General features: G+C 47.6%; 9 protein-coding genes across 9 annotated transcripts; 4 read left to right on the top strand and 5 right to left on the bottom strand.

Moving 5' to 3' along the window:
- Positions 1–696: 696 nt before the first annotated feature.
- Positions 697–3,311, top strand: FOBCDRAFT_297858 (uncharacterized protein; the record flags this gene model as incomplete). The annotated part of the gene is made up of 7 exons (XM_059611922.1): positions 697–1,121; positions 1,223–1,531; positions 1,678–1,828; positions 1,887–2,152; positions 2,394–2,584; positions 2,799–2,887; positions 2,940–3,311. The coding sequence occupies 7 exons, from the start codon at positions 697–699 to the stop codon at positions 3,309–3,311; spliced, it is 1,803 nt and encodes a 600-aa protein (XP_059465724.1).
- A 1,376-nt stretch (positions 3,312–4,687) lies between these two features.
- Positions 4,688–5,524, bottom strand: FOBCDRAFT_205896 (uncharacterized protein; the record flags this gene model as incomplete). The annotated part of the gene is made up of 4 exons (XM_031189366.3): positions 4,688–4,709; positions 4,822–4,916; positions 4,972–5,288; positions 5,341–5,524. 4 exons carry the CDS (start codon positions 5,522–5,524, stop codon positions 4,688–4,690), a joined length of 618 nt encoding a protein of 205 aa, XP_031033351.3.
- A 533-nt stretch (positions 5,525–6,057) lies between these two features.
- On the bottom strand, positions 6,058–7,986 carry FOBCDRAFT_252665 (and other transporter-domain-containing protein; the record flags this gene model as incomplete). Its single annotated transcript, XM_059611002.1, has 3 exons — positions 6,058–6,971; positions 7,030–7,290; positions 7,356–7,986. 3 exons carry the CDS (start codon positions 7,984–7,986, stop codon positions 6,058–6,060), a joined length of 1,806 nt encoding a protein of 601 aa, XP_059467811.1.
- A 936-nt stretch (positions 7,987–8,922) lies between these two features.
- FOBCDRAFT_144933 (general substrate transporter) lies at positions 8,923–10,841 on the bottom strand (the record flags this gene model as incomplete). Its single annotated transcript, XM_031189364.3, has 5 exons — positions 8,923–9,173; positions 9,220–10,000; positions 10,055–10,187; positions 10,264–10,639; positions 10,736–10,841. 5 exons carry the CDS (start codon positions 10,839–10,841, stop codon positions 8,923–8,925), a joined length of 1,647 nt encoding a protein of 548 aa, XP_031033349.3.
- A 539-nt stretch (positions 10,842–11,380) lies between these two features.
- Positions 11,381–13,224, top strand: FOBCDRAFT_243136 (uncharacterized protein; the record flags this gene model as incomplete). Its single annotated transcript, XM_059610522.1, has 6 exons — positions 11,381–11,546; positions 11,610–11,650; positions 11,771–11,995; positions 12,088–12,784; positions 12,831–12,937; positions 12,988–13,224. 6 exons carry the CDS (start codon positions 11,381–11,383, stop codon positions 13,222–13,224), a joined length of 1,473 nt encoding a protein of 490 aa, XP_059465723.1.
- A 520-nt stretch (positions 13,225–13,744) lies between these two features.
- On the top strand, positions 13,745–14,857 carry FOBCDRAFT_243135 (uncharacterized protein; the record flags this gene model as incomplete). The annotated part of the gene is made up of 2 exons (XM_059610521.1): positions 13,745–14,071; positions 14,117–14,857. The coding sequence occupies 2 exons, from the start codon at positions 13,745–13,747 to the stop codon at positions 14,855–14,857; spliced, it is 1,068 nt and encodes a 355-aa protein (XP_059465722.1).
- A 10-nt stretch (positions 14,858–14,867) lies between these two features.
- On the bottom strand, positions 14,868–16,546 carry FOBCDRAFT_243134 (uncharacterized protein; the record flags this gene model as incomplete). The annotated part of the gene is made up of 2 exons (XM_031189361.3): positions 14,868–14,908; positions 14,977–16,546. The coding sequence occupies 2 exons, from the start codon at positions 16,544–16,546 to the stop codon at positions 14,868–14,870; spliced, it is 1,611 nt and encodes a 536-aa protein (XP_031033346.3).
- A 767-nt stretch (positions 16,547–17,313) lies between these two features.
- FOBCDRAFT_144302 (uncharacterized protein) lies at positions 17,314–18,906 on the top strand (the record flags this gene model as incomplete). Its single annotated transcript, XM_059608180.1, has 4 exons — positions 17,314–17,677; positions 17,759–17,838; positions 17,880–17,924; positions 17,965–18,906. The coding sequence occupies 4 exons, from the start codon at positions 17,314–17,316 to the stop codon at positions 18,904–18,906; spliced, it is 1,431 nt and encodes a 476-aa protein (XP_059465721.1).
- A 554-nt stretch (positions 18,907–19,460) lies between these two features.
- FOBCDRAFT_263765 (putative lipase/esterase) lies at positions 19,461–20,652 on the bottom strand (the record flags this gene model as incomplete). The annotated part of the gene is made up of 4 exons (XM_059611333.1): positions 19,461–19,568; positions 19,618–19,802; positions 19,873–20,301; positions 20,379–20,652. The coding sequence occupies 4 exons, from the start codon at positions 20,650–20,652 to the stop codon at positions 19,461–19,463; spliced, it is 996 nt and encodes a 331-aa protein (XP_059465720.1).
- Positions 20,653–20,885: the final 233 nt, after the last annotated feature.

The following is a 20,885-nucleotide window of genomic DNA, read 5'->3' as shown; positions in this document are numbered from 1 at the left end:
AGGAATGTGAAAGAATTCAAAGTAGTGAATTAGAGCTGAAGAATTCGGCTGTGGCAAGAACTATGTTTGCTGTAGAAGTTCCACGAAGCGTGAGACCACGACGAGGTTATGGTGTTGAGTAGGACTTTATATACACCCGGCACTCGATACCAGGCTGATGGCGCGGTGGTCTTGGCAATACAGAACCAACAAGACGACATTTGTAAGTGGAAAAATGTCGAAAGTAGCTTAGATTATGTCAGATAACAAGTTGCTGATAGGTTTAGCAGATATGCGATCATTAAGACACAGAGATAATTATGCTATTGATCAACATACGCATAATGCTCAAGCACTGGTGGGAAATGGCTAGGCAGTGGGAACTACGGTTAACTCTGCCACTATCAAGCAGGAGGCCTGGAACGATGCCTGATCGCAAATTCAAGATTGAATGGTGGCTGTGTCTCGAAATATGCCTGTCCATCTGCGTGACCAATCAGGATCGGTGGCCATAGGCTGCATGAGGTCTCTAGGCGGGCTGTGAATTGAGAATCTCTGTTTTAACGATATCCAATTAATCCCTGTTTATGTAATAGAACACATCATGCATGATTGGCATAACGAGGTTAGGACCAACAGCTTTAAAAATGAGGCTGAGCTGATAAACACAACACGAAGCAACCGAAGGCAAATCAATCATCGACATACTACGTGAAAATGTCTTTTGGATATGCCGTGGGTGACGTTATCGCCATCCTAGGCCTCTTTGAGCGCATTGCCATCGAGCTGCGCAACTACAAGGACGCCCCGATGCATTTTCAACGGCTTTGTGCCGAACTGGATCTTGTGCGGAGCACCCTAAAGCACGTCTTGATTTTGGAACCTGAGTCCCCTGCGGAGCGTCAGACGTTGGAAAAAGTCAGGGCGATCATCATGCATTGCAGGCAGCCCCTGCAGTCCATGGCTGAGAAGATGCGAGCAAAAGAAAGCAGCTTGGGCCACTTCAAAACTACCAGGAGCCTAAGCAGTATCGGAACCAGGCTTCATTGGTCCATGATAGCGCAAGGCGATGTGGAGGAATTGAGGAAAACTATCATGTCTCAGATGGCTGCTATCAATATCCTCCTGAGCGTCCAGCAGATGTAAGTTTTACTTTACCTACCGATAGGTGTTAAGGAGACTAACAGAATGCGAGGAATCGTATCGAGCACATCGCATTACAGTCTCGTAATATTGGGACCAGCCAGTCATTGATGGTTGAGAAACATGCAAATGCCATAGCAGGACACGCATCGAACATCCTGACCATAACATCGAGAACACAGAGTGCAATCGACGCACTGGCAGTTGATGCAGGTACTAATGCCGAAGCACAGTCCAAGCAAGCCAATATGATTAATAAGAATTTGAATGCTATCGAGAAGACAATGCTTGGCCTGGCGCGGAAAACTGAGAACACCACAGCAATGGTTCGTCGCCAAGCGGCTTTCTTAAGTCGCCACGCCAAGATTCTATTTCGTCTTATGCAAGACCTGAAAGAGCTTTTTAAGCTGTGCACAATCCTTTGAAAATTCAATCTCTATCAGCTAACGGATTCCCAGTCTGACCAGATGCTCAAAAGAAATGCTTCAAGCCATTAGCAGAAACACGCAAGTGTTCTTGACATAAACATTATTGAGCCTACTGACAACATTACAGGTACCTGCTTCTTGATATCACCGCGCAACTAAAACACATCATACGAGCTATTGAGGCAATACCACTGCATCTCACCCTTGATATCGTTCGACTAGATGATGCACATGGGGAGAGCTGGGCCTTACCGCTACAGGCTTGTACAACTTGGGAAGTAAGCAGCAGTTATCTCGGAGTCTCATTGGAGAGGAAGATAGTTAACAGCGATGCAGTCCTTCAACGACATGCTCCAATTCGTAGTCTATGCCAACAACAGACCCGGAGCAGATTATATTACTCACAACCTATTCGACGTGTCGAATGCTAAGACTGGAAAACATGTCGATCAGAATACTTGGGAAATGTCTGTAAAACCTGGCTTTCACGTCGAGCAAGCCATGGTTGTTAAAAGGGCCCACTCACTTGAAAGTTGCACGGATTCAGACTGCCCCGGGACATTTACGGAGCAAGTCTTGCAGCATCAGAACCGAAAAGTCTGGTGAGTTTATAGCAAGTATTTCCTGTTTTAATTGCGTCATTAACAAGTACCTCAATAGTACTCTATGTGGTCGATGGGCTGCTACAACCTTTACGTCAACACCGCTGATAAAGTTATACAACGATACCGAGTCTCACTTATATCCTCGTAGTCATTTCAGAATGCCCAGGAGAACGAAGACGGAATTAGGGCCTCAAATACCCTCCATAATTTCGAAAGAAAAAACACAAACCTTTCGTAGGGTCAGATACCTCCAACCGATGGAGCCTATACAGAATATGGACGATGCTCATCATCTATTGAGTGAAACCCCAACTCACCCCATGGCAAACGCCTTCATTGGACTTGAAATTCTTCGAACAGCAGAAGAAGGATTTGTGGATAATTCAGTTCAAAATGCAAGAGAACACTTAGAAATCGCCGTTAAATCAGGTGAGAATGATCTACCATTCCTCAGCTTCAGCTGAATCATGATACTAAGTCCCCTCAGATAGTTCCATTGCCGAAAATTGGTACCTCTTGGGTCGAGCATGTATTAAGTTGCAGGACTACAAAAGAGCTCATGAATGCCTTCAAAGTGCCGTATATATCGAACCCCACTGCCCTTCTTTCTGGATAACAACTGCTATACTGTACTTCCGTATAGATCAGTACCGAGATTCATTCGACTATTTAGCCCGCGCTCTCAGGCTTAATGTTCATCTCTTCGAGCCTTGGTACAACCTCGGTGTCTTGGTAAGTTTCCTTAATCTTGATTTAATCAGCACTTCTTTAACCAAGCACGCAGTATGACCTCTGCACCAACCAACACGATGAAGCTGTAAAAGCATTTATCGAGTGCCTGGAACGGGCTCCGGAGTTGCTGAACGTTCAGGCACGAGTCGACGCTCAAAAGGCCTATATTGAAGACGATGACCTCAAGCTTTTCAATGATAGCTTAATCGAAGAAATGATTGAAACGCCATTAAGCGACCAGTACTACAAGGTTCATACCATGCCTGCCTCAGATGATCACTTTACTCTGGATCCTATTCGGCAGGATACTTGGGAAGATAATAACGCAGATAAAGACAGTCTAAGTGATGATGATTACAGTGATTGGGACGAATCGAGCGAAGATAACATGATTGCAGCCGACTTCTCACAGAGAATGGCTTAGACGCGCAGGACTATATGCTATGGCCTCATGTTTTGTGTATCCGGTAGTTTTGAACAAGAGAAATTGATACAATGGGTGATATCCGTTAGTGACTTTGTTGAGCTACGAATTAATTAGTGACTGAATCTCAATATGTGCCTTGGCAGCTGGACGCATAGAAAGCCCCAGGTTACTATAATTGGTCTCTTGGGTTCCGAGGGGCGCAGATAGCGCGGGCATGTGTCAGTGTTCCATATTTTGCTAGCAGCCAACCTGAATCTTTTTCAAAAGCTGACTTGACCAACTTGGGGCAGTTGGAAGCAGACTTAAACAAATGCAGTGAGCTGAAAGCAAGCATCGTCGATCCCGTTGACGACCACTACAGGTTCCGAGGACACTACAACTACTGTGATCGGCGAGGTACCTACAACTACCCTTGCTGAAGTATCTACCTCTGCCAACCCTCACCTTGGATGAAGGTACTACTATCAAGCTGCTCACCACGGTCGCCGACGAGTCTATAACTACTTCGGTTGCTGAGGCCACTACAACTTCATTCCCCCCCAATAATAACAAAACGTGTTGCCTTTCGTACCGACAATTACGAGACCCTGGAGACCTGGCTTCAAACCTACAATACAAACAACCACCTAACCAGTGACAAATCCATCCATCGCCTTGGGCCATGCCACCTTTGGTCTCGAGCTCGGTACTTCCTGTCTCTCTGCCACGTTCCCCAATGGATCGCAGCTCTTCGCTCAGATTTCCTTCCCCAATTCCAACAAATACACTTTCATCTTCACAACCAAGAAGAACGTCGACAATCTTTCTTGGTATGATTTTATTGCCTACAGCGAGAGCGCTGACGGGTACCTCGACTGTGAATCTGGAACGAGCCATACGCCTATTTATTGATACTATTCCGATGATGTCAAGCTCTATTACATGGAGGGCAGCCCTACACTCTTTGACTACCCAAGTGTGAAGTTCAAATTCGTGATTGGAGACGCGTAACTTCTTGAGTTTGCTCATAAGAATAGCTTGAAGCTGTCGATAGATTGTTGCCATCTATGAATACTTGGACTGCCATCAAGTTCGACGGGGTATGTACCTGCTGGTATGGCTCTATTTGTACTTGGAAAGACTCTTATTAAGAGTATATAATCTTAGATATGATTAATATACTCAATCCTGCCCCCATATTCAGTTGATATACTTTCAATATCTATCGACGGGTGTCAAGGTCGAAAGAGCACTATCAGCTCGTTTATCGCCGAATTAGGCACCTAAAACCGTAATACTCAGCTTTGTTGTATTATAAAAGGGCTGATTAGAAGAAGGTGGCATAAGGCCCGGAGATGTTCGCATTGTAATCAACTTGGTGACATGGCAGTTCACTAGCTCAAGATGTTAGATATTCTACAAGAGAGGGTAATATAATAGTTAATACATCCTATCTATTTTATAGTGTTTTGTCTTGAACAGACTAATCTTAACTCTTCTTACTAAGAAGATTAATGGCCAGGCTTACTCCAGCTTAACCATAGTGCTCTTAATCTGACCAAGGGCTTTGTATGCCGCATACGCCTCTGCAGCCTCCGGCTTTCCATAAGCTGCCTTAGCTTCCTACAGTGTTTGATTAGCATTATAATCTTTCCGTTTACCCTTGAGTAGAGCTTACCTCGAGGCTGTCCCATCCGATCATACCTAAGCCAACAGAAGGGCCATCTCCAACGCTGACGCCTCCCCAAGTCTCCTTTCCAAGTGCTGAGGCAAGATCCGCCCAGGCTTTGCGCAGCTCAACGCGTTTCTCCGGGTTGTTGAGAAGAACGGTTGTAAACTGAGTGAACGCCTTGGGTGAGGCATTAGCAGGGAAATCGGGGACCTCGAACTTGCCAGCTACAAGATCGCCTCCCACGCGCTCGTTATATCTTGCCTTGTGCTCCTGGGACCATGCAGAAGACTGGAAACTTTCGAAATCTTCAGCAGAATTGAAAGCTGTTCACATTCAGCATCAATGCAAGCTTTTAAGTCTTCCTTCTGTACTTACCCAAGGTCTGGACAAACTTGAAGCCGGTGAAAGCAGCGCCGTCCTCTGCTACAACGGGTCCTGCTGACACTCCAGCGACACCAGGCTGAGACTTAAGGTCCTCTTTCAGAGTGTGCCAAGCTCCGAGAAAGCGTTCCTGGCTCTCAGAGGGGATCTCTGGGACGGTGATAACGAAGATAGGCATTGTTGCTGGGATTAGAGGTCAAGGTGAGTTTTAATTGTGTGTGATAATCTTGAATGTTGACTAACTGTCTAACAAGACGGGAATAGATGGTTTTTATAGCTTTCCAAGCGGTGAGCTCTATATATTGGTCGGATTCCGGAGCATTGTTAAACACCGCCTCGGGATCAGACTATGCTTAATCGCACTACGCTTGCCCTGTACTCTGTACTAAATATAGGTAAACTTTTATATCGCGGTTCCTGCATTAACTATCCCTTGTTCTAGTGGTAGTTATGTGTGTCAGATACAAGCCAACCTTGTTTTGCCAAGCCGTGGCGTATAAGCGAAACAGTTCGCTTTCGCTCTCGGTGTCATTGAAGGCCCCGAAAATAGCTTAATCTACGTATACGCGTATGTAAACTGAAGAATAATAAATTTTATACATCCTTTACCGGATGCACGAGTTCCGTGATTATTATTATTAACACATATAATTACTACAACCGCCTTTTCATAAATAACTCAAGCTACTAAGAAAACAAGTCAACGCTTTACTAGGAATAAGCCAGCCAACCATGCCAAGCATTCCTGATCCGCTCTGCCTTTGATACAGAGATATACGCCGAATTGGCAAGTCTATCTTGTAGTTCCTTGAACTTGGCTGTAGGAGCCTCCTTGTCGAAAAGAATATCCAATTCCAAATATGATAGCTTCTTTGTTTCAGGAAGCCGAAAATAGCACCATATAAGACAAAGGAAAGACGTAGCAGCATACACCAGACAAGACCTACCACCCAGGTCCCATGCAGTCGGGTTCAAAAGCTGCGGCGCGACAATGTTATTGATGATAGTGAAGAAGTTGTACACGATCCTTGCGAGGGCAATGGTCTTGACCCGAAGCCTTGTTGAAGGTATCTCGGCCACGATTACATAGCAAGCCGGGCCAATGGACATATTGTAAGTAAAGGTCATCAGGATAATCAGAGACCCAAGAGCCCAGTTCAGCGATGAGTGGTTGGCCAGGATAATGGACAGGATGCCGCCTGTGGTGAGAATCAGAAATGCAGCCACCAAGCCTGCTAGGTAGAGCCTCCGCCTTCCGATCATCGATAGTAGTACCCAGGATATCATGCCGCCCAAGATGCCGAGGCCATACATTCCCGTAGCTAGAGTGAATGACTTGGAGGATTCGAAGCCTGCTTGTTCTAGAAAGTATGGGGCATACCCGGTCAAGGTGGCACCGCATAGGGCTTGGCAGGACCAGGTCATACAGCACACTTCGGTCCTGCGGCGGTTGCAGCCTTTGAAAAGATCCAGAAAGCTCGCGCCACCGTATCCGAGTTGCTTCTCTGTTGAATCAACGTGCTGCATGATGGCGATTGTATCTTCGATGTCGATGTGCTTGTTGCTCGTGAGTCTCTGCAGTGAATGTCGAGCTTCTGATAGTCTCTCATGTCGGATTAACCACCCTAGAGGTGCCAAATAAGTACAAGTCCAGATAGATACTTCGAGTAGGAAGGGTCTTACAAGGACTTTCAGGGGCGAAATAAATAACAAACAGCAGTGGGACCGCCCATGCCCATTGCAGGGCAAAGGGTAGGCGATACGACCAATCTGACGTGTTCTTGATAAGCGCTCGCAGTATTCCAGTGCCCATGAGCTGGCCAATAAGCCAGCACATATTGACATTGCTGAGGATGGCGGCTCGAATAACTGATGGCACTACTTCAGCAGCATAGGTCGCTGCCAAAGTTTGGATGACGCCCCATGACAAGCCTTGAGAACTATCTGTCAGTCTCTGCGATGATTGTGTAGACATAGTGCATCAGGTTGATAGGCGGCGATAAGCTTACCACAGAGAGCTTGGGATGCAAGTAGCAGTGCGATATTGTGAGCGAAGAAAGCTGGGAATACTGCAAGACACATCCACACAAGCGCGACAATCATCATCTTGCGGTATCCAATCGCATATGAGATGTAACCATGGGCAAGAAGGCCTATAATCTCGCAACCCACGGCAGCATTCTGGAGCCCCATTTGCCACAGTGGCGATATCTCATAGTCTCGTCTCCCATCGGAACCGGCCTCTGGCAGCCTCGGTTCTCCGTACCGGCGTCTAAAGGACGGAAAGGCAAGGAAGCCAGAGATGAGGGATTTATCATAAGCCTCCATGACGACGGTAAGGAAGAGAAGAAAAGACCACATGATCGCCTTGGGGAAGTTCCGGCAGCATCCAAGCAGAGTCATCTCTTTCTCGCTTGCCAGGCCGCGATGGATACGTGCGCCGACACCGCCCGAGCTTGTTGATCGGCGAGGGAGCCATATTGGATTGTCAAGGGTGTTAGTGTAGACATGTGAGGTCTGACGCGCAAGGTCTTCTGAGGGGTTGTCGTCGACAACTGACTCATGAGAAACAACTGTCTTGGAGGTCATGGATATGAGCACGACCTCATCCTTGCTGGAATTGGCATTTGACCCAAACATTGTTTCATAGAACCGAATAGTGGGGTACAAAAAGACAAAGATGCATCAGGAACAAGCATTTGACGTTGATCACATACTGGAAAATGCATGGTGTTATATAAGTCGTCCCAACCTTGGCAGGATTTGGCTTTAGGCCTGATACAGCCATTACTGGAAGCCACAACTGGTTTCCCCAGACTCATTTCCCCAGATTTCCCCTGACCTTTGCAGGAATTAGACAACGGCTGAGGGTCATATGGCTGGGGGAAAACGAGGTGAGACGATTGATTGGGACGCTACTTGTCTGTGATCTCCTTGATAGCGTTTTGGGAGACTCCAGCTGAAATACCAACTTGGTTTGGTGCCGTTCCTTTTAGGTATAGTTCCTCAAACTAACAGGAAAATGGTTGTCAGTGGCTGGTTTATCGGTCCGATAACTTATTCTGCGTCCAGGGTAGGACTCCTTCAGTATCTCGAAATAAACTAAAAATTAACCCAATTACCTCCTTTGTAATCAATAATCAAGGGCTTGTCATGGATTGCATCAGAGGGTCCGATCCTGTGGCCCGATCAAGACCTTCTGTGTAGATATGTCGACTTTGGCTCTGAAACCTTGACGGTGGAGGCCATATCCCGTGTTGGATGGTGAAAGATACGCTCAGACAACGCAGCCACTACGAACCAGTGCCCCCTGCGCTAGTCGGGTGATGGATGACATGAGAAAAATAGTTTGGTGTTAGTATGGAATGGGCACCTCGGAATTTAATGGTTGCACTTCTAAACGGAATTATGCCTGGCCAAATCTAGTCTCGAAACGGCAGTATTGTCTTCCAGAAACCATGCCTGGCTTCTACAGCCCCCTCACACGGCTGATTACGTCCGTTATCAAGACAACTCTCAAAGGACTGTAAAATTTAGATTTGGAAACTATTGAAGCCATTGCCTAAATCTTTACCCTCAACGGCTCAGTCGCTCAGAATAGACCTCCGCAAGGATACGATCCTTCTCGGCAATATCTGCCACTCCAGTCCGGTCTTTAAAGACGCTATCCATTTCTTCAAGAGACTTTCCATTAGTCTCAGGCACACTGAACCAGACCCAGACAAAGGACAGAAGACAGAAGACAGCAAAGAAGACATAGGCGCCGAAGCCTGTTTCGCGGACAAGAGGTGGCGTAATGAGCCCAATGATGAAATTATTGATCCAGTCTAACGAGGTTAGTGGCTTGACGCTTGATAGAAATGATAAGCTTACTTGAACAAGTGGAGATCGCCACACCCTTGGCTCTGAGAGACGACGGAAAGACTTCCGCTGGCATGGCCCAGGGAACAGGTCCCCAAGAAGCACCGAAGGCAAGCATGTAGAAGAGAAGGAAGGCGACACTTGTCCAGCCCTCAGCAGTATGACTAGGCCAGTCATTGGAGAACCTGCCTACCAGGACAGCAATAATGAGATGTGGAACAAACATCAGGAAGCTACCCCAGAGGAGGATGCCTCGGCGACCGAAACGATCCATGGTCCATAAACTTGATAGAACACCAATCAACTGCGTCACGTTGAGGACGCCCGACATGATGAGTTGCATGTCAAAGTCGAGGCCCATAGTGCCGAACAGTGTTGGTGAATAATAGATCAGGGCGTTGATGCCAGTGAACTGTTGGAAGAACATGAGGCCGGCACCAACAAGAGTTCGACGCCTGCAGCCAGACTTGAAGCAATCTCCCCAGCTCACAAGCTCAAGTCGAATCTTTCCCACAACATCCGTTCTTTGAGTGAGATTAGGGTGTCGTTCGCGGAGAACACTTGCTTGGAATCGGGCTTCGGCAATAATGTCCATCCATTCGCGTTGGACTCGGGGATCGGACTCGGGAAGAGCGCGTAGCTTGGCGAGATTGGACAAGGCTTCCTCTTCGCGATCTTTGGAAGCTAGCCATCGAGGAGAGTATGGTAAGAAAATAGCACCAAAGCCCAATAGGAGACCAGGGAGAATTTGGAGGAGGAATGGTAGTTGCCAGGACCAGTGGCTGGGGATCCCCTGCAAGAGTAGATATTAGTGCTAAGCTTTGCGCGAGTAAAGAAGATGGTTTACCTTTGTCCCGTAAGTTATCCAGAAAGCAACAACAATGCCGATAACAATGGACAGCTCTTCGAAGACTAACAACGCACCCCGTATTTCAGGTGGGGAAATCTCTGCAATGTAGAGCGGCACCACCATGGACAGTCTAACAGATTTGAATAGTTAATGTCAAGGAACATAGAGTGTTCACATGAATGAACAAAATAAAAGGCTGAACTCACTGTCCAATACCAATGCCACCGATAAAGCGTCCTACAACCAGCATGGCATAGTTGATAGCAGCGGTCTGAAGAGTAGATCCAATCGTAAATACCACAACAGCAACCATCAGCGAACGCTTTCTGGATATCCAGTCAGAGATCCAACCCTGGTTGATGGCACCTATGAATGCCCCGAGCGTGATCATGGCGGTCATGAGGCCCTTCTTGAAGCCTGCGCCAGGAGCATCATCAGAGACTTCGGGGAATCGATCGAGAAAATGATCCATGACAAGGGTCACGGAAATGACGCCTTGATCATAGCCAAAGAGGAGGCCACCGATAGCCGAAAAGGCTGCGCAGGCTGCGACGTAGGGAGATGAGAAGAGGCCGCGGAATCCTAGTTTGTCAGCTTGTCACAGGTGATATGGCTACAACGTATGCCGAGGACAGTTCTCGCTAACGTGTTAAGGCCAATGGGGGAATCATATCATACCGGAAGGACCGTATGGCTCCAAAGAAGTGTTCATGCCAGCGTGCTCCTCTGTAATAGCACCACACTCGTCAAGCTTGTCCTTGACGGGGTCGAGTTGCTTATCCATTTTGAGGGTGTTATAAGTAGATCCTGAATGTAGATGAGCATGAATAATCTCTGGTGACTCTCCAAGGAGAGATTCTGATCTATTATAGTTAAAATCTCGGTCTACTCAGCGACTTACCAACGACAATAGATAACCAATGAATGGAGGCGGGTTACTTTCAATATACGGCAGTGACATGGATTAAACACGGGGTAGTTTGCGGGGAAGCGCGAGTCAGGTCTGTAGAGTTTTGGGGTAACAGTGGGACAAGTCTTCTTCCAAGAAACATCGGGCAATGGCCCGTCCCAGGACCCATTAGCTTGGGGGGTTAAGCCTGTTCAGGTTAGAGTGTCGGACCTTTTCACCTTCAAACGCAAAAACGGAGCATAGCCCCGACTCTTCGGCCTTTTTTGCCCTTGGAGCAATGTCATATAATCGGGGCAACCTGCCCCTCAAGATAATTTGCACCAGACAACAACGGCAAAATTCCATCTGAGAGAAAATGAGCACAGCTACTGCATGTCTTGTAAGTGAAATGGGATATCGGTAACCATGCCGAGATGCCACTTTCCACTCTGACCATCATTAGGCCTGCAAGAGACAGCATCTCAAATGCGTCTGGGGTCCACAAATTGCTGGAGAAAGTACACAGACATGCCTTCGATGCGCTTCGATGGGCAAGGTTTGCGCCACAGCGCCTGTTTTTCGTTTCAAGCACTCAACCGCGTATGCCCGCTCCCTGATTGTTAGGTATCATTGCGATGATTAGAAGGCTGAGATCCACCGCAGGTCGTCCCCAAATCAAGTTTGGGTCCCTTGTTCAAGAAGATGTAAGTGATCCCTATCCACGCAGGCTTCAACTTACGAGCTTCCAAGTGCAATTCGTGGATGAGACGCCTGATGTTGAAGGTTATTATCTATCGGACTCGGAAAGCCTAAGCCAATGGCAGCATACCCATGGTAGCACGCTTCATCCTCATAATGACCAACTTACGGATCTTGGTTCTGTTGCCTCTCCAACGCCTCACACGCCAGCAGTTGCGATGTGTGGAGGAGATGGAGCCATTGCAGTAAGCAAAGACGTTTCTCGCAATTATGGGCCAATTCCACGCAGTTCGACATTGGGACTGGCCAACGTAGAATCAGTACCCTACCCCTTGACGGAGAACCATGAAGTAAGATTGATGCAATATTATTTGACCTACATGTGCACATGGGTACGCCTCCTATTCTCTATTCGGGTCAATGGGTAACTGATCTATCGCAGTTCGATCTCTGCGATTCCAGCCGCCACTTTGCCAACATTGTCCCCCCTCGAGCAGCATCTTGCCCGACTCTCCTGAATGCTATCTTTGCCCTGTCCTCCAGACATCTCAGCCTCAACGCGCAATATGACCCCTACGCCTCTGATCGGTACCATCAAGCATGTCTCAAGCACTTGACAACAATCTCAAACGACTCCTCTGCTCTCAACGATGACAATCTGCTAGCAGCGACTATCCTTCTTCGAACTCTCGAAGAACTCGACGTTCCCCTTATCGGCACCGATCACGAAGGTCACCTGTTAGGAATACAGCTATTCATGAACACTTGTGACTCTACAACAACGCCTAGTAGCCTCCGCTTAGCCTCCTTCTGGATTGGCATGAGACAAGAGGTAACGATGAGCTTCGCGAGCCAAAGGCCTGTCAAGATCAGGCTCGATCATGGATTCATGGATCGGTCTCTCTCTGAAGCCGACGATGATACATGGGCAAATCGCATCATTGTCCATAGTGCAGATGTTATAAACTACTGTTTTGGAAATAACGGTCCAAATAGACACCACTATCAAGAACTGGTTGACTATGATCAAGCTTGGCTACGAGCTCGGCCAGTGTCATGGCTGCCTATTGCCTATAGTGCTTCGGACGAGAGCTTGGGCGAAGCCTTTCCACATATCATTTATTTAAACCACGCTGTTGGTATGTTGGAGGATTTACTTCGAGAAAATCTGCTAACAGGCAGCAGTCATCGGCCAAGTGCATAGCATATTTGCTCGTATTCTCCTCATGTGCCATGATGATCGGGTACCACGAATTGGACCAGCTGCTCAGCTAGCTCGGAAGCAGATCGACGTAGGTTGAGATATACGTCTGATCATGACAATGTATTCTGACCGGTTCAGGACGATATCCGAACCCAAGTCCGAGAGCTTTGCGGAATAGCTCTCTCGAATCCCTCCACAAGACCCGCCACGTTTACGGCCTGCATGGGGGTGACGGCATGTGGAGATCGATTTACCGAGAGACGGGATCAGGAAGCGTTATTGGATGTGTTGATGTTGACCCAGAATACCCATTCCTGGCCCACTGCTTCAGCACAGGACCATTTGAAGAAAGCATGGGGCTGGGTGGATTTATGATCCATTCAACCTTGAAAAAGTATGGGCATTATAGCTTCAGTCAATTTTATCCGGTAGAATAGTCTTTAACACAATGGTTGAAGGCTTGACAAATCAAAAGACTTGGACATCTGTTAATTTTAAATACTGCATAATGGGAACGCAATCGATCCTCAAGATCTGTCATGTACGATGTACGCTGTAGTATAACGGGTCTGAAATACTGTGGGGCTTTGTTCGGAATGTTTAGCCGCAGTCTTTGTGTCGGGGCAAATTACCCCGAACCAGCATGGAACTCAAGGCCAAAGCCTCCGAATGCTCTACTCCACCATCTTCTTTCGCGTCGAGCCAGTCCTTTTCCCTAGCATAAAAGTCCAAGACGAGATAATACGGCTTTTTCCATCAACATGGAGACACTCAATCGACTGCAAGGGTTTGTATAATAAATAAGAAAGCCAGGTCCGCAGCATCCCACTTCTTACCCTTCATTCACCTCTTTCACTTTCTTCACTGCTTCTCCAACCTCACCAGTCTTGATACAATGGCACCTCGCAAGCTCCAAGTTGGAGTCGCTGGTCTCGGACGAATGGGCAAGCGACATGCCCTTAATTTCCATCAGAATGTCCCTCGAGCTGTTCTTGTCGCTGTCACCAGCCCTGATGCTGCCGAGAGGGAATGGGCTGCCGAGAACCTCGCTCCTGATGGGGTAGCTATCTACGAGAACTACTCTGACATGATAGCTCACGCCGGTTTGGATGCTGTTTGTGTCGCCTCTGCCACTGCGGTGCATGCTGAACAGACCAATGCGGCTATTGCGGCCGGAAAGCATGTCTTGTGCGAGAAGCCCCTTGGCACAACAGTTGAGATTGTGAGTGCTTCTCGTGACCTCTTGCGAAATATGCTAATGACTCAGTCTCAATCTGTTGTTGACGCCGCTGCGACCCGTCCCGATCTCAAAGTAATGTGTGGTTTTTCCCGGCGTTTCGATGCTTCATACCGCGACGCGTACGAGAAAACAAAGTCAGGCTTGATTGGCCGCCCATCTGTTCTTAGGAGCCAGACTTGCGATGTGCTGGATCCTTCAGGCTTTTTTGTCGCATATGCTCAGTTCTCTGGTGGCATATTCGTTGATTGCAGTATCCATGATATTGACCTGGCCCTATGGTTTTTCGGTCAAGAGTCCAAAGTTCGATCTGTCCATGCTGTAGGAATCACTGCTGTGGAACCAGATCTACGACAGTATGATGATAGAGATAATGCCGTGGGCATTGTCGAATTCTACGATGGTCGAATTGCGTATCTGTATGCCTCGCGCATGATGGCTGCTGGTCAAGAGGATACGACAGAGATCATCGGAACAAAGGGCAAGTTGTCTGTGAACTTGATTCCTGTTGAGAACCACGTTCGAATCTATGGACAAGAAGGCATCAGGCATGAGCTTCCTCAAAACTATTGGGGACGATTCCAAGCAGCATTCACAAGAGAGGCTATCGAGTTTACCGAATGCGTGCTGGATGACAAGCCTGTGCCTGTTGAACTAGAATCAGCAGTAACAGCAGTACGTATTGGCGCGGCTTTGCAGCGTTCTATGATTATGGGGAATAAGATTCATTTTGACGAGGGTGGTAACGAGGTCAATAGAGCTCAATTATAATACAGTGGCTTTAGAGCAGCCTCGCCAAGCCAGCGTTGTAAATAGAATATCCTAGTTACACAGGAACAATGTCTAATATTGCTATTGCTGTTTCTACTACAGCTTTGATACATACTTACCACGAGTAACTTCAAACCTAGGATCACCCATGACAAACTGGCAAGTAGCCATCTGACTCATAAGCCGGTCGCTTCTCAACCGTTCCATCACAACAGCCTCTCCAGCAAACATAACCTCCACATTACCATTATTCCATCGAGGCAAGAGTGTAATCTCCCCATGAGGTGGAATCCTTCCAAGATAAGGCTCTCTAAAGGCCTCGCAAGTACCGAGCTCGGGACCCCAACTCGACAGCATAGCTGCACTTGCTCGTGTATGATCCGTGACAAGTGCATCGACGGGTCCTTTAGGTATCAGACCTGGATTGACAGGATGTGAATGGGCTATCTCGAGCATGTCCCGAAACGTCTCCTCACTCCAAGTGCTATTGCTGTTGCGAATTGCCATTGCTGCTTGGGCCAGAGTCTTGGGGTCAGGCGAGATAAAGTCGCTGGTGTTCACAGACACGGGGAACAAATCCACACAGGCTGGCATGTAGTTGTTGGGTAAAGGGGGCGTTAACCGACGGCGGATGTTTCCAGCAAAGACTATCTTGCTAGTCTCAGGTAGAGGATCAGGACCTGATAAACCAGGAGCATATTTGGATACGAAGAATCGGTTCCACGCGAAAGCAGTCAAGCAGTCCGTAGACGACACTTTTGAGCCGCCAGGCAAGACCTCTTGGATCATGTGCTGAAGCTGCTTTATTGAGGACCGCGAAAAGGTCCAGACAGAACAAGACATTGTGCGGAGTTCATCTTCAGTAAACCTCACGAGATCGTCATTAGTCAGACGTGCCTTTGTGAAGAGGTTTGACACTTTCTCCGCGACATCTTCCGGGCGTCGAGGGTCGAGCATGTCGAGGTGGGGAAGCTTCGCCGCACGAGTTGCCAGCTTTTCAAGATCCTCCTCGATACCCACGTCAGGTGTCAAGAGGGAGCGATCCATCAAGTCCGACGATATCTGCTGGGGGAGTGGAGGTACAGGTTGACCGTTAAGTCTGGCAGTCGCTATCGCACTCGTGTTCTGTGACCAAGACCTGAGGAAGTCCATAAACTGTACGAGGTCACCAATCACATGCGTGATGGACATGGTCAAGACTATACCGCCTTTAACGACATTAAACTGAGGTGCAATTATAGGATCGCCGTCTTGAACGTAGGGGAAGTCTTGTGGTCGGAGCTTGCTAAGGCCATCTTCTTCGCCATCCCCGAAAGGCCACCCGTTATCCTTGAGCTCTTGGTAAGAAGGAACATCTGCATCGTGACGATGGTCTCGATACCAGAAGTTTGTGCCGGCATGCGGTGCTTCTCTAGTCTTAATGGCGCAACGTCCAGTTTCGTCCTTTCTGATAATGCCAGAGAGGTGCGGATGCTCGTATATACATCGGGAGAGGCCTTTCTTGCAGTCCTCGTAGAGCTGTCGGGCGTCGGTTCCTGGTTTTAGAGGAAAGAAATGTGTAGGTGAAGGATACACTGAAGCGGTGAGATTATCGAGAGCTGAGCACTTCACGGTGAATGGCTGTATGGGTCCCGCTGGTTCGACCCATGAGTCGGACATGGCTAGTTCGTCGTTTCTGTTTCCAGCCATAATTGAGCAGGATGGCTTCTCCTCTCGTAAAGCGATAAGAGACGGTCATCACATACTGGCTCTCATTTTGTACGATGTCAGGCGAACACGTGAAAGCAATTACGCTTCTCCCTTCAATGCTGCTATGATATCAACTTCACTTTGACCTCCGTTTCACCTTTATTATAACTACACCCTTTCTGTTTTCGCAATCTAAACTCAACACAGTAAGACCGCGAAAATGCTGAACATACGATAAATGGTAGATCATCTACCCTTTAGTGTATTTTGTGTTACAGTTGCAAGCTTCGGAATGAATTTAAACCCTGCACAGCTGTGGCTCGGACCGCTCTTTTGTCACATTCCAATGTCGAATCATGTCTAAGCGATATCGCCTATCAGGTTAAACAGATGTAACATGCGCTTGGACCAAAAGCCCCGATCATACATCTCCCTTCGTATAAGGATCTGCAGTCAGGGAGGATACTACGCATAAGCTTTATCAGAATGTGTCAGATAAAGACTCAAGTGCCTATGCAGCATATCGTCCCAATCATGTGTTGGTCAAAGCGTAAATACGAAATCACTCGGATTCTCGCGAGTCTGGGCATCTAGACTGGAGGAATGTATATACTTACAATCTCGGCATCTGGAGAGTCTAATGCATCAGATTCTCATATTGCTTTATCTATTATCTGCCTGGGATATCTTTGAGACTTTTCTAAACTAATTGATCTTGCGCATCCGCATTTTTCAAGCTTGGACATTACCAAAGCAGCATCTTCGATATGTCCAGTGCCATAACATTTATTCCATCCGCCTGCTTCACTTCTACTACCATTCAACCACAGCCAAACACGCATGGAAAGATAGTCAAACTGTCAGCAATCGACCAGATCGCTCCAAGAGACTACATTTCATCATGCCTGTTTTTTCCTTTGTCACAGAATTCGGATAAGAGACATATCTTTCATCTATTCGAGCGGGCTCTAGTCAACACGATCAGTGACATCCCGGAACTTGCATGTTCTGTGCGACGGCCCATCGGAAACGACCGGGAAGAGGTTGAGCTTTTATTCGATAGCAAGCAGGGTGCCAGACTCAACTACAGGGATTACACAGCGCCGGAACTTCGGACTCTATGGAAGTTCGGTACGTTCCACCAACTTGAGAAGGATTGTTTTCCTCTCCATATCCCAAGACATATTATCTTTGGCACATCTGCAAAGCTAGTTCCGGGTGCAAGTATTCCGGCGTTGGTACTTCAGTGTAACATCATACCTGGGGGCCTTATACTCGGAACCTGTCTCCATGTAAGTTTCCATTTTCTACGCTATTTGATTCTTGCTCTTAGTTACACGACCGCCAGAGATGCCACATGTACAACAGAAGCATTGGGGTACGATCGTTTGCCAAGACAGACACTAATTGATATGCAGCATGTGGCGGGTGATGGCGTCTGCAACTTTATCTTGCACAAGACAATAGGCATGCACTTGGCTGCCATTACCAAAGGGCTCGGCCTCCGAACTTTTCCAATCACGCCTCTTGATCGAAGCTCAGTTGTTGAGGGTGAACAAGGCGTAGATCTGGAGAACTTTCCCGACTGGAAGCTCACAGAGACCTCTTCTACTTTCTTGAACCCGACAGATTACAAAGCTACTGAGGTTCAGTCTGTGGAGCATGGGATATTCTCCATCTCTGCCGCGAAGCTCTCCCTACTCAAGGATCATGTCCTGAAAGGCGCCACAAATGCGAAGTTGAGCACGACTGAGGCGGTGTGCGCCTTTCTCTGGCGCCATGTTGTCCTGGCCAGGCAGATAGACCATCATAAATACCCCGAGGCTAAGCTATCGATCACCGTTGACGCGAGAGAGCGAATGGAAAACCCGCCACTTCCGTCCAATTATTGGGGAAACTTTGCAGAGCCGAATGCGGTCGCCAGAGCATCTGTTGCTCGCCTACAGAATGAAGAAGATGGAGGCAAGGTCTATGTGGAGTTGGCGACTAGTGTCAAACGAGCCATTGCTGCTGTCAACAACAAAGCAGTAAGGCGTCTCGTTGGAATTCTCAATCAGATGCCAAAGAGTACCTCCTTGACTTGGAATGTTGACCGATACCCTGGTCCAGACATGCTCATAGTCTGTCTTCAAGCGCATAGATATAACGACATTTATTTCGGGCGTGATCTTGGATACCCATCTGCATTTCGGGTCACTGTTGGAGACACTGAGGGGAAACCTGACGGCCGTTGCATTATCCTACCACCACGTCATGCTGAAAGCCATGGTCTGGAGCTGATTTTGCAATATGATAGTTGCACTTTGGAGAGGCTTGAGAGTAATCCAGAGTTCAGCAAGTTCTTTGTACGTCGTAACTAGTTTGATATAATAATTAAAGTATTACTATTACCTAGCCTTTCCCTCCACTGCTATTAACCTCTTTTAGTGAAAATAGTATAGATAATAAGGACATATAGCCTGACGAACAAAGCCACTTGGAGATTGTACAGAGGACGTCAATATTAATTTGGGTTAGGATGGCAATGATGACGTATAATTATGCCAAGTTAAGGAGAACGAGGGATAAAGAGAGTCAATAATAAAAAGAAATAAAAAAAAAAAAGACGTCTAAAGGGGTACTAGGTAAAATAGGCGACGGTTATTGTAGGGGCGCAAAAGGCTGGGAGGTTGTGCACAGTTTGATTTTCTGCCCCTTGAACGTTCGACCATGTCGGTGCATAATGATAAGTATCACTGCTTGCACGTGACACCCCAGGACCTATTCAAGGGGTTTTGGAGCCTTACGCGCGCTCAGGAGATAATGACACGGACAAACTTGATCGGTTAAAAAAACAAAAAAAGTCTTTAAAACGCATCGTTCAACACAGTAGGTATATACTTCTTGAATGGCATTCAACTGTCAAATTGTGTTGTCATCCACCGAGTCCTAGGAGCCATTTCAATCCCTGCACGCAGTCTTCTTGCGCCTTCTTGGAAACATCCAGATGGTGGCCATATATCCAGAAAATATGCGGAAGGCCCTTGTTCTTTTTGTCAGAAACTTCTACGAGCTGAGAACCGTCCGCTCACCTTGTAAAGTGACTCGTGTACGTCCACTCCAACCTCTTGTAAGCCGCGCGAGTAGCACACCGCGTCATCACGCAGAATATCTACATCACAGATCTGGATATATGTCCTTGGTAAACCATTGAAATCGCCCCATAGCGGGTAGGCGTCAGGGCAGCTTCTGTCCTCGGGTGGTACTCCAAGTACATCTGGACGAGGTCAGGGTTAACGCCTACAGAGAAATGCAACGGACAAATACGGAAGAAGAAGAAAACGTACCATGGCTTTGCTCCATATCAGGCCTATCGAGGCCGGGTGTCTCGAAGTCTACAGACCACGAATGATGCATGTCTCTGAACCGGGGAGGTATGAATGCTGCATTTGTTCCACGAACAGTCACTGGGGCCCTGAGCAAGACTCCGCTCAACGTTATCTTTGCAGGGATGGCTGCATTTTCCACTTCTTTGAACCAGTCCCGGGCTCGTTGCGAGACGATTGCTGCAAGCTGCCCGCCTGAGGAAGTCCCGCTGATGACTAAATTCACTGGCTCGGTATGCCTAGGCACTAGGCTGGGAAGTGCAGTGACAATATACTGGAACGCATCCCACCCATCGTTGATCGGGATAGGGTACGGATATGCTGGGCAGAGTCGATACTCGACGCTGATTACCGTGATGGGACCACCCAGGGCCATGTACCGGCATGAGACTGCAGACCGTTCCATCTTTAGATATTTTTGCACTTGACAATCTGCCAACCTGCATTTTTGTAGCTTGGTCACGTACCGTCTTCTGTCTCAAGAGAGCCATGCCTAAAGGCGCCGGAGTGAAAGAAAATGACGACGCCGCGTGCAGGTTGAGTCTCCTTTGCCGTATAGATTCGGACAGGTATCTGGTGATCATCACGACATGGAATAGTGGTGTCGGTCGTAAGTACCTGAGTGGCAAGATTATGGCCATCTACGGAGGAAAGAAAATCTCCATTGCGTTGGTCGTCGTCATGGATGATGTTCGGGTTCTGTGTAACAAATGCGGTCCACTCAGGATGAAGAGGATGCATCTTGGCAGTCTTTGCCTGGGTTGCACTAATGTTTGTGATTACAGGAAGCAGTCGAACAGATGAGATATTTATTTGCAGGAATATGCTCGGCAGTCTGTAGGCAGCACCGTATCGTATTCCTCGTGTTAATGGACCCCGGCGACTACGTCACGTGTACCCAACATATTTATCTAACCCTAGACAATCTGACATGGGACAATTAGCACTAATCCTATAATGACCTTACCAATTAC

This window comes from Fusarium oxysporum, chromosome IX (assembly GCF_013085055.1).
Source record: "Fusarium oxysporum Fo47 chromosome IX, complete sequence".
NCBI lineage: Eukaryota > Fungi > Ascomycota > Sordariomycetes > Hypocreales > Nectriaceae > Fusarium > Fusarium oxysporum.
The sequence above is the reverse complement of the archived record's forward strand: the minus strand, read 5'-3'. Positions and strand labels throughout refer to the sequence as shown.